Genomic DNA, 14274 nt, shown 5'->3' on the forward strand with positions numbered 1-14274 from the left:
TTTTCATTTGTGCAGCTTGCTTCTTAGGACATAAATGCTTTTTCCTTTAGCTGTAGCAGGGATGATCAGAGATTTAGAGCTGGAAGAGACCCCAGATGCCAGTTAGTCAAACCCTATTATTTTACGTTTGGGGTTAAGTGATAAGGTCACACAGGTAGTAAATGGCAGGAGCAAAATTTGAACTTGAGTCCTCTGATACCAGATTAAGTATCTTTTCTGTTGCCTGCCTAGGAAGACCTATCTAATCTTCCTTATATTCTAGAGATCACAGCTTTAATTACATTGGAATTTTAATAAGGTTTAATAAGGTTGATAGGGAGAAACCTTTAGGATCATAGGAACCAAGGTTTATAACTAGAAGCACTTTAGAGATTGTCTCAATGTTAATCCAAATTCTTTAATGGCACCTTAAATAGTCAATTGAAGAATGTTATAAAGAAGTATATCACATTACCCCAGGGGAATAGTTTACAACATTTTTGTCAAAGGAGTTTATAGACCAATAACAGAATTGGACCAAGGCGACAGAGATAGTAGGATGTGGTAGTGCAGGTATTGGAAGCCTGATCTACTCCACGGTGCTGGCCAGTAGTCTGGGACTGCAGGCCTTAAAAGTGTAAACACTTATGATGTGTAAGATTTTGTGCTAGGGGCATTCCCAATAGATATCCCATAGGAATCTCAAGTGTACTGTGTCCCAAACTCATCCCAGTTCTAATGAACTATTTATATAGAGACACCTGTGTCTTTCTAGGTACCCAAATCACAAAGTCAAGAGTCATCCCACATATTCAGTTAGTTGCCAAACAAGTCTTGTTTTTTCTGTCCCCTGCAGGAGGTTCTGATCTGTGCCCTTCTTTGTGTTGATCACCTCCCCTGTTTCACTTAGGTTCTTTCCTTTCTGATCCATTCTCCTGTGTACCTCCTGCAGGAATTTATCTAAAGCATGGATCTGACCGGGTCAAACTTAGCTCCAGAAATTCCATCGGCAGTCTTTTCCCTCAGTAAACCAAGATGAATTCCTCTTAACATTTAAAGCCCTTCACAACCTGACTCTTAACTTACCTTTCTAACTTATTATCAATTCATCCCTTTTCTACATTCTCCAATCCAGTTAGATGGGATTCTCTGCTCTTCCTCACTCAACATTCTATCTTCTATCTTTGTACCTTTGCACAAATGTCTCCACTATCAGAAATCCATTTACCTCTTCGTTTTTTGCCTCTTAAAATTTCTGGTTTCCCTTAAAGCTCAGCTCAAGAGCTAATTCACCATAAAACCTTTCTTGATGCCCATCCCAGGTGCTAGTGTCTCTAGAATTCAGAACATCTAAATTTGAATCCTGACTATGACCACTAACAATGTCACCCTCCCATTCTGGTCTACAAGTTATTTCTCATGTGAAATGAGGTTCGGGCTACATGATTTCTAAAGCCCTTTTTAGCTTTTTTTTCTTTTTAACCTTTTCTGACTTGGAGTTGATACAGAATTGCTACTAAGTATCAACTCCAAGGCAGAAGAGCAGGATGGCTAGGCAATGAGGGTTAAGTGACTTGCCCAGGGTCACACAGCTAGAAAATATCTGAGACCAGATTTAAACCCAGGACCTTCTCTCTCTAGACCTAGCTCTCTATCCACTAAACCACCCAGCTGCTTCCTCTCTCTCATCCACTTTTAGCTTTAAATCCCATGTTTCAGTAAGTTATTTAATGCTCCATTAGATTTTGATCTCCTTATGCACAAGCTCTTTCTTTTTCCCAGATCTCAGTGCTTTAGCACAGTGCCTACAACATAGTAAGTTTAATAAATACTCCATTGATATATTAATGTGACAATTTAAAAACCTTTTCCCATTAGCTATCACTTTAAACAGAAGTAATAATAGTAATAACTGCATTTAAGTACATCTTTGCTTTTCAACCTGGTTTTTTATATACAAGGTTTGACCTTAGTAGTAATCCTTTGAAATGACTAGAATAGAGAATGTACAATTTTTGCAGCTGGGAAGTATGGGGCTTCAGGGAACTTAATTATTTGCCTAATACCACATAGCTGGCTAGAGATCCTCTAATGATGCCAGGTTTTCTGACTCCCAATCTAGGGTTTTTTCCACTCCAAAGCTCTAAAATATTACCTACCCAGTAAACTAGAATTCTGGCAAACTGGAACCCTTCCATTCCTTCTCAACTGGCATACTTCTTAGCCATGTTGGGCTTCCTCATGACAGACTTATATTTTTCATGGATACCAAAGGAACACTCAGGCCTCAACCCTTCCTGATTATATTTGTCTTCAGTAACATTCCATAGACTTCTTGGCCATCATTCATCATTGGAAATGTGCTTCAGCCAACCTGCATCCAAAATTTGTTTCTCAGTTCCCTTTCAGATTACCTTAATATTTGTTACTTTGGAGATTGTAATAAACCAAGATGTACAATCATGCAATATTACCAGAAGAACTTGGCATTAAAAAGATCAGCTTGAAATTGTTAACAGCATTAATTGCATAATTCCCCGATTTACCAGGCTGTACAGTTACGTCTGTGTCTACTTATATATAAATTTTGAAGTCTTTTTAAAAAGTTCTTTATGTGGGAGTCCCTGAGATCTAATCACATTTGTCACTTCACATTAAGTAAGAGAGAATTGGACTTGCTCTCCAGAAATTGTGATCCTGTGAAGTGAGATTATTTCATTAAAATATGTATTATGGGCAACTCTATGATTGGTGTTTACATAAGACACAGTTTCATATTTTTTTTGTACATTTAAAATCTTGTTTTGCAAGTGTTTCTGGGAAGATCAAATGTGACAATAGATGGAATAGTATCTGAAACTCACTACTTGAAAGAAAAAACTAGTAAAATGGATTCTCAGAATACCCTGCTCTCTAGAAAGTCTCCCCACTTATTACCTATCTGTAAGGCATACTTAAAATTCTGAGATACCATGGTTGATTTACATTTTGTATCAACCAGAAATGACCCTTTGTTTAAAAAAACTGTTCACTAGCTTTGGTGAATATGTTCCCCAGATACTCTTGGAAAACCATCTTAAACTTCATTTTAAAATGGGGCATGAGCCAGTGAGTTGGCTCAGTGCATAAGAGAGCTAGGTCTGGAGACAAGTCTAGAGACAGGAGGTCCTGTTCTAAAGTGACCTCAGACCCTTCCTAACTGTGCGACCCCAGGCAAATCATTTAACCCCAGTTGCCTAGCCTGGACCACTCTTCTGACTTGAAACCAATACTTTGTGTCATTTTCAAGATAGAAGGTAAGGGTGTTTAAATTTTTTTAAAAGTTAGCAAGATGCCTCATTCTTACCTCATCTTAATTTCCTTAAGGATACAGACTGCTGCTAAACTTTGTGGCTAGTTATTCCCATCAGCTTCTGGAAATCCTCCTTCAGAATAGTGGTTATTCTTCCTTTTCTAAAATATCTTTTAGTCTTCACTAGCCATCCCATTAAATGTGTCCATTATTTAGTCTGCCCATTACATGTTGATCTTAAGGTGTTCAATGCTTGCCCCATCATACCTAGATATCTCATGTTACTATGAGTGCCAAGAAGGCACATATTTCAGATATATTGGAATGTACTTCTACTACTTTTTAATAATTTTTAGTCCATCACATTAACATAGTTTTGTACAAAATATTAGTTTCTATATTTTAGTTTCAGACAGGTGTAACAAAACAAAAATATTCTAGTATAAATTGATCTGTCAAAAAACAAATTAACAAACCCTTTACTACTTAAGGTAGAAATCTTTATTCGTAATCTATACTTATTTAAACTAATTCTCAGATCTTAGTACATAAAAATAAGTATATTCTTAGAATCTTGTATTAGATAATACATTTCTAAGAATACCCATTAAATATTATTCTAGGATGGCATCAAACCATGGTACTTGTCAATATTCTTGATTTATGCTTGGAGATTTTCCAAGTCTGAAAACATTAATGTAACTAATTTTAAGCTGTTTCCCTCAAATCAAACTGTAAAGGTATAAATTTGTAAGTAGTTTTAGTGAATCTTTTTATAACATTTATTTCTTTCAAAAATATTGAATACCTTTATGCTTTATTTCTTATGTTTTATTTATTACTACAGTGAGACACTATCCCAGGAGTATCATTAATTAAACTTGGTAACTCCTTTATAAACAAAATCTACTAGTGCACAATACTGTCTTGTTCATTTTAAATCCTATACTAATTCTCAACTGAAAAATAATAAATTTAGAGGCAATATATGCCACCGAGTAGTTTTTAAAATTTCAGATGTATGTAATTTTCTGGTATGTTGCATTTTAAGCTTTTGGATTATGTTCAATATTAAAATAAAATTATAGTTCACATTTACATATTACTTTACACTTGACAAAGTTCTTTTTAGATATTTAGCCATCTGACTCAATTTTAGATATGTCATATATGCAAAACTCCATGTTGTGTAAGTAGGAGATTATATAAGATATGGTCCCTTCCTTTATGAAGTTAACAATGTATAAGGAGTTAAGACACCCATATAATGAATATTATTACCACCATCTTTATTATTATTAATAGAGAATATTTTTATAGTACTTCCTATGTTTTAGGCACTGTGTGAAATGCGTAACAATTATTATTTAATCTGATCCCACTGCAACCCTGAAAGGTAGGTGCTGTTGTTATCCCCATTTTAAAATTAGGGGAAATGAGGCAAATAAGTCAAGTGACTTGCTCAGGGTCACACATTGAAGGGTCTGAGGATAGTCTTCTTAACTCCAGCTTCAGAGCCTGTGTAGTGTAGCACCACCTTGCTGCCCAAACTTAGGAGGCTGGTAAGGAAAAGTAAGGACAGCAGAAAAGTGAAGTCTATTTGTGTGAAGCTGTATGGGGGAAACGAAGACCAGAAAGAAAAAGAACAGCTCTCACTTAATGATAAAAGAAAACAAAAGGGTTCTACTCCTATTTTTTCTCCTATCTCCTTTGTCAAGGGGAATCTTTGGACAGGAAAGGAAGAATATGTATACCTGTTAGCAGGAAAGCTTTGCTAGAAGTATTCTCAATCTTTTGTTAAGTGTGATTTGTGTTAATAGAAAATTCCTTTAGAGCTAATAACTATCACAAAGTGATTTCCTTGATCCATAATAACAGTGAATAACATAGGTAGTAGCCACTCTATGACAGTACCTAAATGTATTTTGTTTGAGCTTTTGACCTAAAAACGTGAAGATTTAACCAGTTCTATAGTTCTAACATTAATATTTGTCCTTGAATATCTTTATTATGCAGCCATCAGAAAACTACTCTGTGTAAGTAATATCTTTGTAATGCCTTTATATATTGGAATTTAAAATACTTGTGTAAACCTCTTTTACAGAGTTTTCCATCTGATGAGGGCTGGCCATTTGCAAAATACCTTGGAGCATGCGGGAGAATGGTAGCTGTAAATTATGTTGGTGAAGAATTATGGAGCTACTTCAACGCACCCTGGGAAAAACGTGTAGATTTGGCTTGGCAGTTAATGGAAATAGCAGAGCAGCTTACCAACAATGACTTTGAATTTGCACTCTACCTCCTAGATGTCAGTTTTGACAACTTTGCAGTTGGTCCTAGAGATGGAAAAGTAATCATTGTAGATGCTGAAAATGTTTTGGTTGCCGACAAAAAATTAATTAGGCAAAGTAAGTACTTTTAATTTTATTTCCCTCTTCCTCAAAATTCAACTGGATACACATAAAACAATTTTCTCATTTTGTCTATAGTTAGTTAGAACTCCTTAAATTAAGAGCCATTCTTTCTCTTGCATTCTTTTTTTCCCCACTTGTTTAAGATTAGTGGTATCAGATTTGCATGGGCACACGCCATCCACAACACTTAAGTGCTGCTGGGACCAGATTAACATGTAATTGGGAAACATTTAACAAAGTAAATAAAAATACAATTAAAACATAGATAATGCTAATATATAATTTTCTGAGTCACTTTGTGTGTGGCCCTTCTTGAATTTGACACCATTGCTCTTAGAAGACTAAAATGGGTACTAAAATGGCTCCCTACCTGTGGTGGAGCTGATGGGTATTTGTATTTCAAAGCAGTTCTACCTTTTTTCAATATGAAGTTGTCGATTCCTCTGTACTCATGTATTCGTATTCTTTAAGAGACAAGACTCGTGAGAAGCTGCTCAGAATTTTCCAGTTCAGAATGGCAGTTAAAAAACAAAACAAAACCACCTGAGAATTCTTAATAGAATCTCACAGAACCTTGGGCTCCACAGCTCAAAACTGGTCTTAAAGCAACTTAGCAAAATTCTCAACTTATCAGAATTACTTACTCATTAATAATATTCCTAATAGAATCCATGCTAAATATTGGTTCCAAGGCAAAAGAGTGGTAAGAGGTTAATGCACTTAATGCATTTAAGGGGTTAAAATACATTTTGAGGTTATGACCTGCCCAGGGCTATACAGGTAGGACCTATCCAGAGTCAGATTTAAACCCAGGATCTCCTTTCTCCAGTCTGTATCTATACACTGAGAGACACATAACTGCCTCTTCTGCCATTTAATTTTAAAATCAATATTTAAAATTAAAACTGTTCACATTGCTTTGAAGTATTGAGTAAATCTTTGAAAAGACATCCTTGTGTGTGCATATGTGTGTGTTGATAACCAGTTTTTATTTTACAAGGAATTCTTGCTCATGGTTAAGTCTCATTAGATTTAGTCATAAAGTACTTGATTTTATGAATTAACTCATCTATCAGAGACAATACTGTGTGACCCACGAAACAGTAATAAGCTAAGCTATCTGTATTCAATGATATAAAATCAAGTTCTGATTTGCAAGAAACACGGTTTTCATTTTTTTATTGCCTAAAAATATTAACATTGATAATCATAACTGCTATCAGTGATCTGAGAATAAACTCATTAGTATAACCTTACTTTAGAAAGGCAAATGTTTGGGGGGCAGCTGGGTGGCTCAGTGGATTGAGAGCCAGGCCTAGAGATGAAAGGTCCTGGGTTCAAATATGGCCTCAGGCACTTCCTAGCTGGGTGACCCTGGGCAGTCACTTGACCCCCATGGCCTAGCCCTTACCACTTTTCTGTTTTAGAACCAATATACAATAGTGGTTCTAAGACAGAAGGTAAGGGCTTAAACAAAAAAAGGCAAATGTTTGTTTTTATTATGGACTAGAACATTTGAATCATATATATAAACAGTCTGATGCCACTGGAATGACTGTTGGTACAGCTGCCAGAGTAGATTTCTGAAATCTCCAAGAACATGCCTATAATTTGTTTTTCCCTTCTAGTCCCCTTCTGGATCCCCCAAGAAATTTCTCTCTAGCTGAGACTTTGTGCTAACTATTAACAACTCCAGAGCCTTGTGTTTAAGTCTCTAAAAGCAGTGGCTCTCACCCCAACATTAAAATTCATTGCTTGTGCTACAGCAACCATTGAGATGAAATCGGGGGTTCTGTCTTGTAAGAAGAAACATGTTCTTGGCATCCTGAAATGTCACTCATCTGTCAATAGAAATGGTTTTAAAAAGATGGTCAGGTTTTGCTATTATTAGTAGAGTATAGCTTCAGTGACAATTGTGTGTGTGTATTTTGTATGCACATGCACAATATGTTGTCTATGTGTAGGTATATGCATGTATTAATACATGGCACATTTATGTGTGCCTTTAGGTTCATGTGTGTCCCTGAACCTGCACGTGGCCATGTATGTATGCGCATGGGCATGTCGTGTGTGGAGAGATATATCTATAGATGTGTTTTTTCCATATGTAAAACATTTCTGTATTTTAAATTTCAAACAACTGACTTATAAGAGAACTCTTAGAACTAATAAACAACATTCAAAATTTCTAGACACTGAACAGTATCTTTTACATGGTAAAATAGCCATCCTCTCCCCTCGTTTTGCAAATGAGGAAACTTGAGACCCATATACAGAAAAGCGTTTTTCTGAGGCATACAACCATTAAGTGAGATAGCTAGGGGTTTAAATCCAAATATTCAGACTATACTTTTCCCACTATACCATGAGGATTTTAGGTAGCCTTTATGAAGGCTTACACATAATTTATAATTAGAGTTTTAATTGTATATAAACATAGCTCTGAAGGTGTTAAAAGTGCCATTTTTTTCTGTAAATAATTATAGCTAAAGAGTTAAATTACTGTTAGAGAGCAACACTTGCAATGATTGGCTCCTTTCCAAGGATGGAGAATACCTAATAAGGGCCAGTAAAAATGTGTTTGCTTAACAAAAATGCCCAAAGATGGACATGGCCAATGAGGGGTTGGCAGAAGTTGTAGAAGGGGACACACATTAATCCACTGTTTTTAAAGTTAGAAGACTTTTGCATTTATTTCGGATGAATATGACTGTAGTCAAGGTAGATTATAATCTTATTTGATCATTCTGGAAAGCATTTTCGAATTATAATAAAATGACTAAGCTATTTCAAAACCTTTGACCCAGGGATCTCACTGGTAAGATCTAGGATGTCAAAGATAGGAAGGTTTCATTTACATATACCCCAATATTTATAGTAGTGTTTTTTTCTAGTAGCAAAGGACTAGAAAAAACGTAGATCTAGACCATTTATTAAAGAATGGCTAAATACATCTGATATATGAATATAATATAATACTGTACCCCAAGAGTAAGTGAATATGAAGACTATCATGTGAAGAAGCATGGGGAAACTTATATGAAATGATGCAAAATGAATGAGGCAGAATTAAGAAAATAGTTTACAGTGACTGCAATATTAAGAATAGAAAAACAATAAGGTAATAGAAACAGAATATTATGAAATCATAATGAACAAGTTTATCTCCAAAGAAGACACAGGAATGCATCTCCTTTTCTTTGCCAAGGTGGGAGATGACGAGTATGAAATGCTGCATGTAACATTGGACTTGGTTGATGTCTTTGGCCAATATTCCTAAACTTTTTTTTTTTTGCTTTTAAAATTCTTTGTTATAAAATATGGCCCACTGGGAGAAGGGAGGAAGCATATATTGAGAATTGGACGTGGTATGATGATACTAGAGATTTAACTTTTAAAAATCTATTTGTCTGGAGTCTTTATAAGACTTCATTCAAAAGTATGGGAGAGTAAGAGAGTTACCAGTATTGAGAATAGCTTTAGTTTATAGATACACAAAATCACAGGAAGCAAAAGCTAAGAAACGATGAGAAAATCTGTGGTCTTATCAATGCCCAACATTTGGGTAAGAAGGGATATGAATTAAGAGTTCTTGATGCACAGGAGCGAAACTGACCTTATAGAAATAACTGAAACTTGGGTGAGACTAATCACTGAAATTGTCTTGCCACTGAGTGTAACTTATTCGAAGGACTAGAACATGTAATGAGCAGGATGGTGAACATAAATGTCATTAAGAGGGTGAATTTGGGACCCAAACATGATGGAGACCATTTTTAGTGGAGTTCCATGGAGGCAGAATCAGAAATGATACCATCATTTCTTGGGAGAATGGGAGAATGATCACAAGCATAGCACAAAGGCATGATATAATAATCCTTTGTTGTTGTTTTTTTGTTTGTTTTGTTTTTTGCCAAAACCTAATAGGCTAATGTTCTTTTTGCTTCCCTTATACTTTTATCTTTAAGGGAGGCAGAAGAAATTTTGAAAGAAATTCCTATTCTGGATCTGATTCTGAAAAAAAAAAGAAGGAACAGGTTACTATAACAGAAATGATGGAAACCTTAGAGGACAATGATCACCCTGTCTTAGAATTTGTGATAGAGAAGAAAAGGAAAACTTGTCATGTTTTGACATACAATTTCAGGTTTTTTGGAGTGCAGCTTTCATTATTTATTCAGTAACTGAATATTTATTCAGTAACTGAATATCCCGTGGCTTAAAATTCTGTAATGCAAGTCTAAGTTGTGTCCAATGATGTTATGTTTAGGAATTGAATTCTGTGAGTGCAAAGAATTACAAGGAAGAAAGGAGGGGAATTGGCTAAAGAAACCAATCTAGATACACCAAAGAACTTTTACTATGGAAATGTGGTATAGCTCTTTAAGAATAGATCATTAAATGGGGGCAGCTGGGTAGCTCAGTGGATTGAGAGCCAGGCCTAGAGACGGGAGGTCCTAGGTTCAAATCCGGCCTCAGACACTTCCCAGCTGTGTGACCCTGGGCAAGTCACTTGACCCCCATTGCCTACCGTTACCAATCTTCCACCTATAAGTCAATGCACAGAAGTTAAGGGTTTAAAATTTAAAAAAAAATCCTTTAAAAAAGAATAGATCATTAAAGACCAAAATGAACTGAATCTGGTTGATAAGAGCTAATTCCAAAATGTGTAGTATTTGGATTTCTTGTTTCTGTTGTTTATGGAAAGAAATAGTGTCAATGAAGGGGAAAACTTAATTTTTCCACTCTTTTTCTTTCCCTTATTCTTAGACTTGTAAATTTGGCTGCTTCTAAAACTTTCAATGTGTACATGTATCTAACTATATAAATATATACATCTTCTTTGCCTTTTCTAAAATAGATGCTACCTTCTTTGCCATAGAAGATGCATAATACCTGTAACATTTCATAGCATATTTTCCTCTTTCTTTCACAGATAAACCTGAAAACTGGGATGTATGGTATGAAAGCAAGTTTGATGACTGTGATAAAGAAGCTTGCTTATCATTTTCAAAAGAAATTCTTTGTTCTCGTGCCACTGTGGATCACAATTACTATGCTATTTGTCAGAACCTCTTGTCTAGACATGCCACTTGGCGTGGCACTTCTGGAGGACTACTTCATGACCCACCAGGCGAAATTGCCAAAGATGGCCGATTAGAGGCCTTGCTTGATGAGTGTGCCCACCCAAAGAAGCGATTTGGCCGATTCCAAGCTGCAAAAGAACTGCGGGAATATTTAGCACAATTGAGTAACAATGGGAGGTAGTCCATGCCAATTTTCCTTTTTCCCTTTGACTAGCACTGGCTAAAACTAAAACATTGCTTTTGTGGAGAAATTAAATTTGCAAGATAACTTCAAAAGATAAATTTAATCTAGTAAATCTTACATGTTAATGATTAATTGAATGTGGCATTTCAAAGATATAATATGATGCTTCTCTGCAAAAAAATATATCTCTCTTATGAAGATTTGAGCTACCATTGACTTTCTCCCCTGAATAAACTGAGGGGTGGATTAGTAAAATTTGTAAAGCTATTGGAGAAATCCGATAGTTTAATTGGCTTGTGTATCAAAGGGTACTTGACATAATCTGCATTAGTATCACAGTTTTGTGAAGCTCTTGCATTTACTTGGAAAGTCAAGTTAGAATGGCCTGTTTTATAGGCCTCTTTTCCTCCTGATATGTGGGAGTTTTTTTTCTTTCTGTTTTATGTTCACCTTATTAAATTTCTATACATGCAGCTAAATGTAGGTATTGCATTTTTAAAAAACTTTACTGGTTTTCATTCATTGCTGTGTGGTTCATATTTACTATGAGGGCAGGATTCCCATGTCTACTGTCTTTCAACTGGATATTATGTATATACCAGTTTTGTTTTGTTTTGTTTTTTAACATTCTGAATATGTTACGAACTTACTTTCTTGTGGTTCTGTCATTGCAGCTTTCATAAGAGTGCTTCAGGTCAATTGTTAGTTATACAAATTTCTACCCACTATGCCAATAAGTAAAATTGAGCAGGGAGTTCTTGGCATATGTTTCAAAATGTCTAAGTTAGATTGACTAGAGGCTTTAAGAAGAGCTTAGTAGGAAGCTACTTTTTAAGATCTGCTTTTTAGCAGAGGAGAGGGAGAACCCTGAAATTTTTTTTAAAGGTGAATTAGTCCAGTGGAGTAAATAAAGCATATGCCAAAGAAACATTAGTCCCTAGGCTAGATTTAAAAGAGCATTTTCAAGTTCTTTAACCTGGCTACCCCTAGATTAGTCTCCTAGCTATTTTATTTTTAAGATGTAAATTTTCTTCATTCCTTTTTAACTTTTGATAACTGATTTCAAATTATTCTAGGGTTGTACATTTTAGGGTCATTTTGGTTGTTTGTGATTTTTTTGTGTATGTATTTCCCGGATATAACAAAATCATTTGAAATTACCAGTGTTTAATGTTTATCTAGTTCAGGAGTAGGCAACTATTTTAGTCATGAAGGGGACTGCTGTAAATTTTTACTCTTAAGGAAGTAAATTACATACATGAGTTTATGGTTTAGGCTATTTAGCCAATCTGCCTACTCTCTCAACTATGGTATTCATTGCTTATATGTAAGGATAATAGCTCCTTATATCACAGATGATAATGCTGTATGGGCCATTTAAGACTGATAATCATGCTGTAAGTTGCCTACCAGTGATGTGTAGGTAATTTTAGCTCATTTTTGTTTACAGTACAATTTGGTACAGTGTCTGATATAAGATTAAATTTATTCTAAATGAAAAAATGATTGAAATATGCACAACCAAAATAACTTCTTGAAAATTACAAGAGCTTGGTTTTTGCATTCTTAAACAATTATCATTAGAGCTGTAATATTAATAATGAAAACAATAGCCACTGTGTTTTTTACAGTAGCAAAAGCATGGAATTAAACCAAAATTATGGCTTCATGATGGATTATTTTTGAGTACTGTATTGGAAACTTCTTTAAACCAAATTAAGGGTTTTTTGTTTTCTTTTTAAAGAGCAGGGTGAAATAGACTTGATAGTTCTGAAAATTTATTTAAACGTGAAAAATTAGATCATATTTGCCAAATATAAAATGAGTATCAATTATGCAAGTTATTTAGACTTTTAAGTTTTTTAAATGTCATGATCTAGCTCTGTAAAACATTACTTAAATTAGAGAAAATAATTTAAAAGCTGTTTTTGAAAATTCTGGAAGGTTTTATCATAAGTAAATTTACTTTATCTATGGCAGGCATTCACCCCATACTCAACACTTTTAAGTCTTCAAATAACATCTGCATTCTTGAAACAAAGCACCTTTTTGTTCGAAGAGTCTATATCAGAAACCTTAGAATACCAGTGAAAATCAGAAACAAAAGACCTTGTCTTAGCATTGAAATCGATGTTCACTTTACATTTTTTCCCCATGATTGATTTGAATATATGATTACTGAATGGTATATGAGAACACTGCCAGCAATGATCGATAGTAAAGGTAGTTTTTCATAACTGCCATTTTCCCTTTTAGATTTGATGTGGGACTTAGTTCCTTTTGAAATAGGCTGATAAAGCAGATTATGAAAAGAAATTGGAATTTTTAAAACTACAGGGAACAACTTGTATGTGAAAAGCAATAAATATTTTGTTCAATTTGCACCTATCAGATATTTATTATACAACAGCAGTTTATATTTTTAACCATTGCCCATTAATAGACAAACTCAGTAAAATATTTTTGAATGAGACATTTGGGATTTGTATGTGCATTAAAATTGTCTTTTGTACTGTAAGTTACTGTTTAATTTCAATATTTTACCAGAACTGTCTCCCTGTGCCTTTATATTACAAAGTTGTTTCTACAACTTTTAATGATCTTAATAAAGAATACTTTATGAATCTCACCTTTTTTCAGGTTCATTATTATCCATGTTAAACATCTAAACTTGGTTTGAGTGAAAATAATTTTTTTTTTCTTGAACTATATAGGGGTTTAGTGTTCAGAAGCAAATAGTTTAAGGGGAAATATTTTTTAAAATTTATTTGCTTCTGTTCTTTGAAAAATTTAAGTTATTCCTCTATTTAAATATATATATATCAATGATAGTGAACCTTTTAGAGACCGAGTGCCAGCCCCCTTCCCCCAGACTGAGGGCCATGCCCTGCCCCACCCCTTATACCAGTCAGGGGAGGAAGGAAGTGCTTCCATTGGACTGCATGGGCACAGGGGTGGGTGATGTGAAAAAAATGTCATCAGGCATAGTGGAGAGGGAGAGAGGATGGGAGCAGCTCTACTTGAGTTCTGCTGCCTTTCTAGTTACAAAATTGGGGTGGGAGGCGTGCCCACAAAAAGCACTTTGTGTGCCACCTTTGGCACCCATGACATAAGTTTGCCATTACTAATATGTACTATAAATATTCGAAAAGGAAGAATTCAGAAACCTTTCTTTTTACCAATACATTTAGAACTTAATTGCTGTAGGCTAGGATTAAATTATATACCTTTATAATGAAGGTGGGATGCTTTTTCTTCTATTGAGATCAAGAATTTTGGAAAATAATGGGGCAAAGCCCTTAATTTTAGGTTTTTATA

General features: G+C 34.9%; 1 protein-coding gene across 1 annotated transcript; it reads left to right on the top strand.

The window, feature by feature from the left end:
* Positions 1–4939: 4939 nt before the first annotated feature.
* Positions 4940–10953, top strand: DIPK2A (divergent protein kinase domain 2A). The gene is made up of 3 exons (XM_044667612.1): positions 4940–4965; positions 5342–5679; positions 10622–10953. Exons 2-3 carry the CDS (start codon positions 5433–5435, stop codon positions 10951–10953), a joined length of 579 nt encoding a protein of 192 aa, XP_044523547.1. The 5' UTR covers positions 4940–4965; positions 5342–5432.
* Positions 10954–14274: the final 3321 nt, after the last annotated feature.

This window comes from Gracilinanus agilis, chromosome 3, assembly GCF_016433145.1.
Source record: "Gracilinanus agilis isolate LMUSP501 chromosome 3, AgileGrace, whole genome shotgun sequence".
Lineage (NCBI taxonomy): Eukaryota > Metazoa > Chordata > Mammalia > Didelphimorphia > Didelphidae > Gracilinanus > Gracilinanus agilis.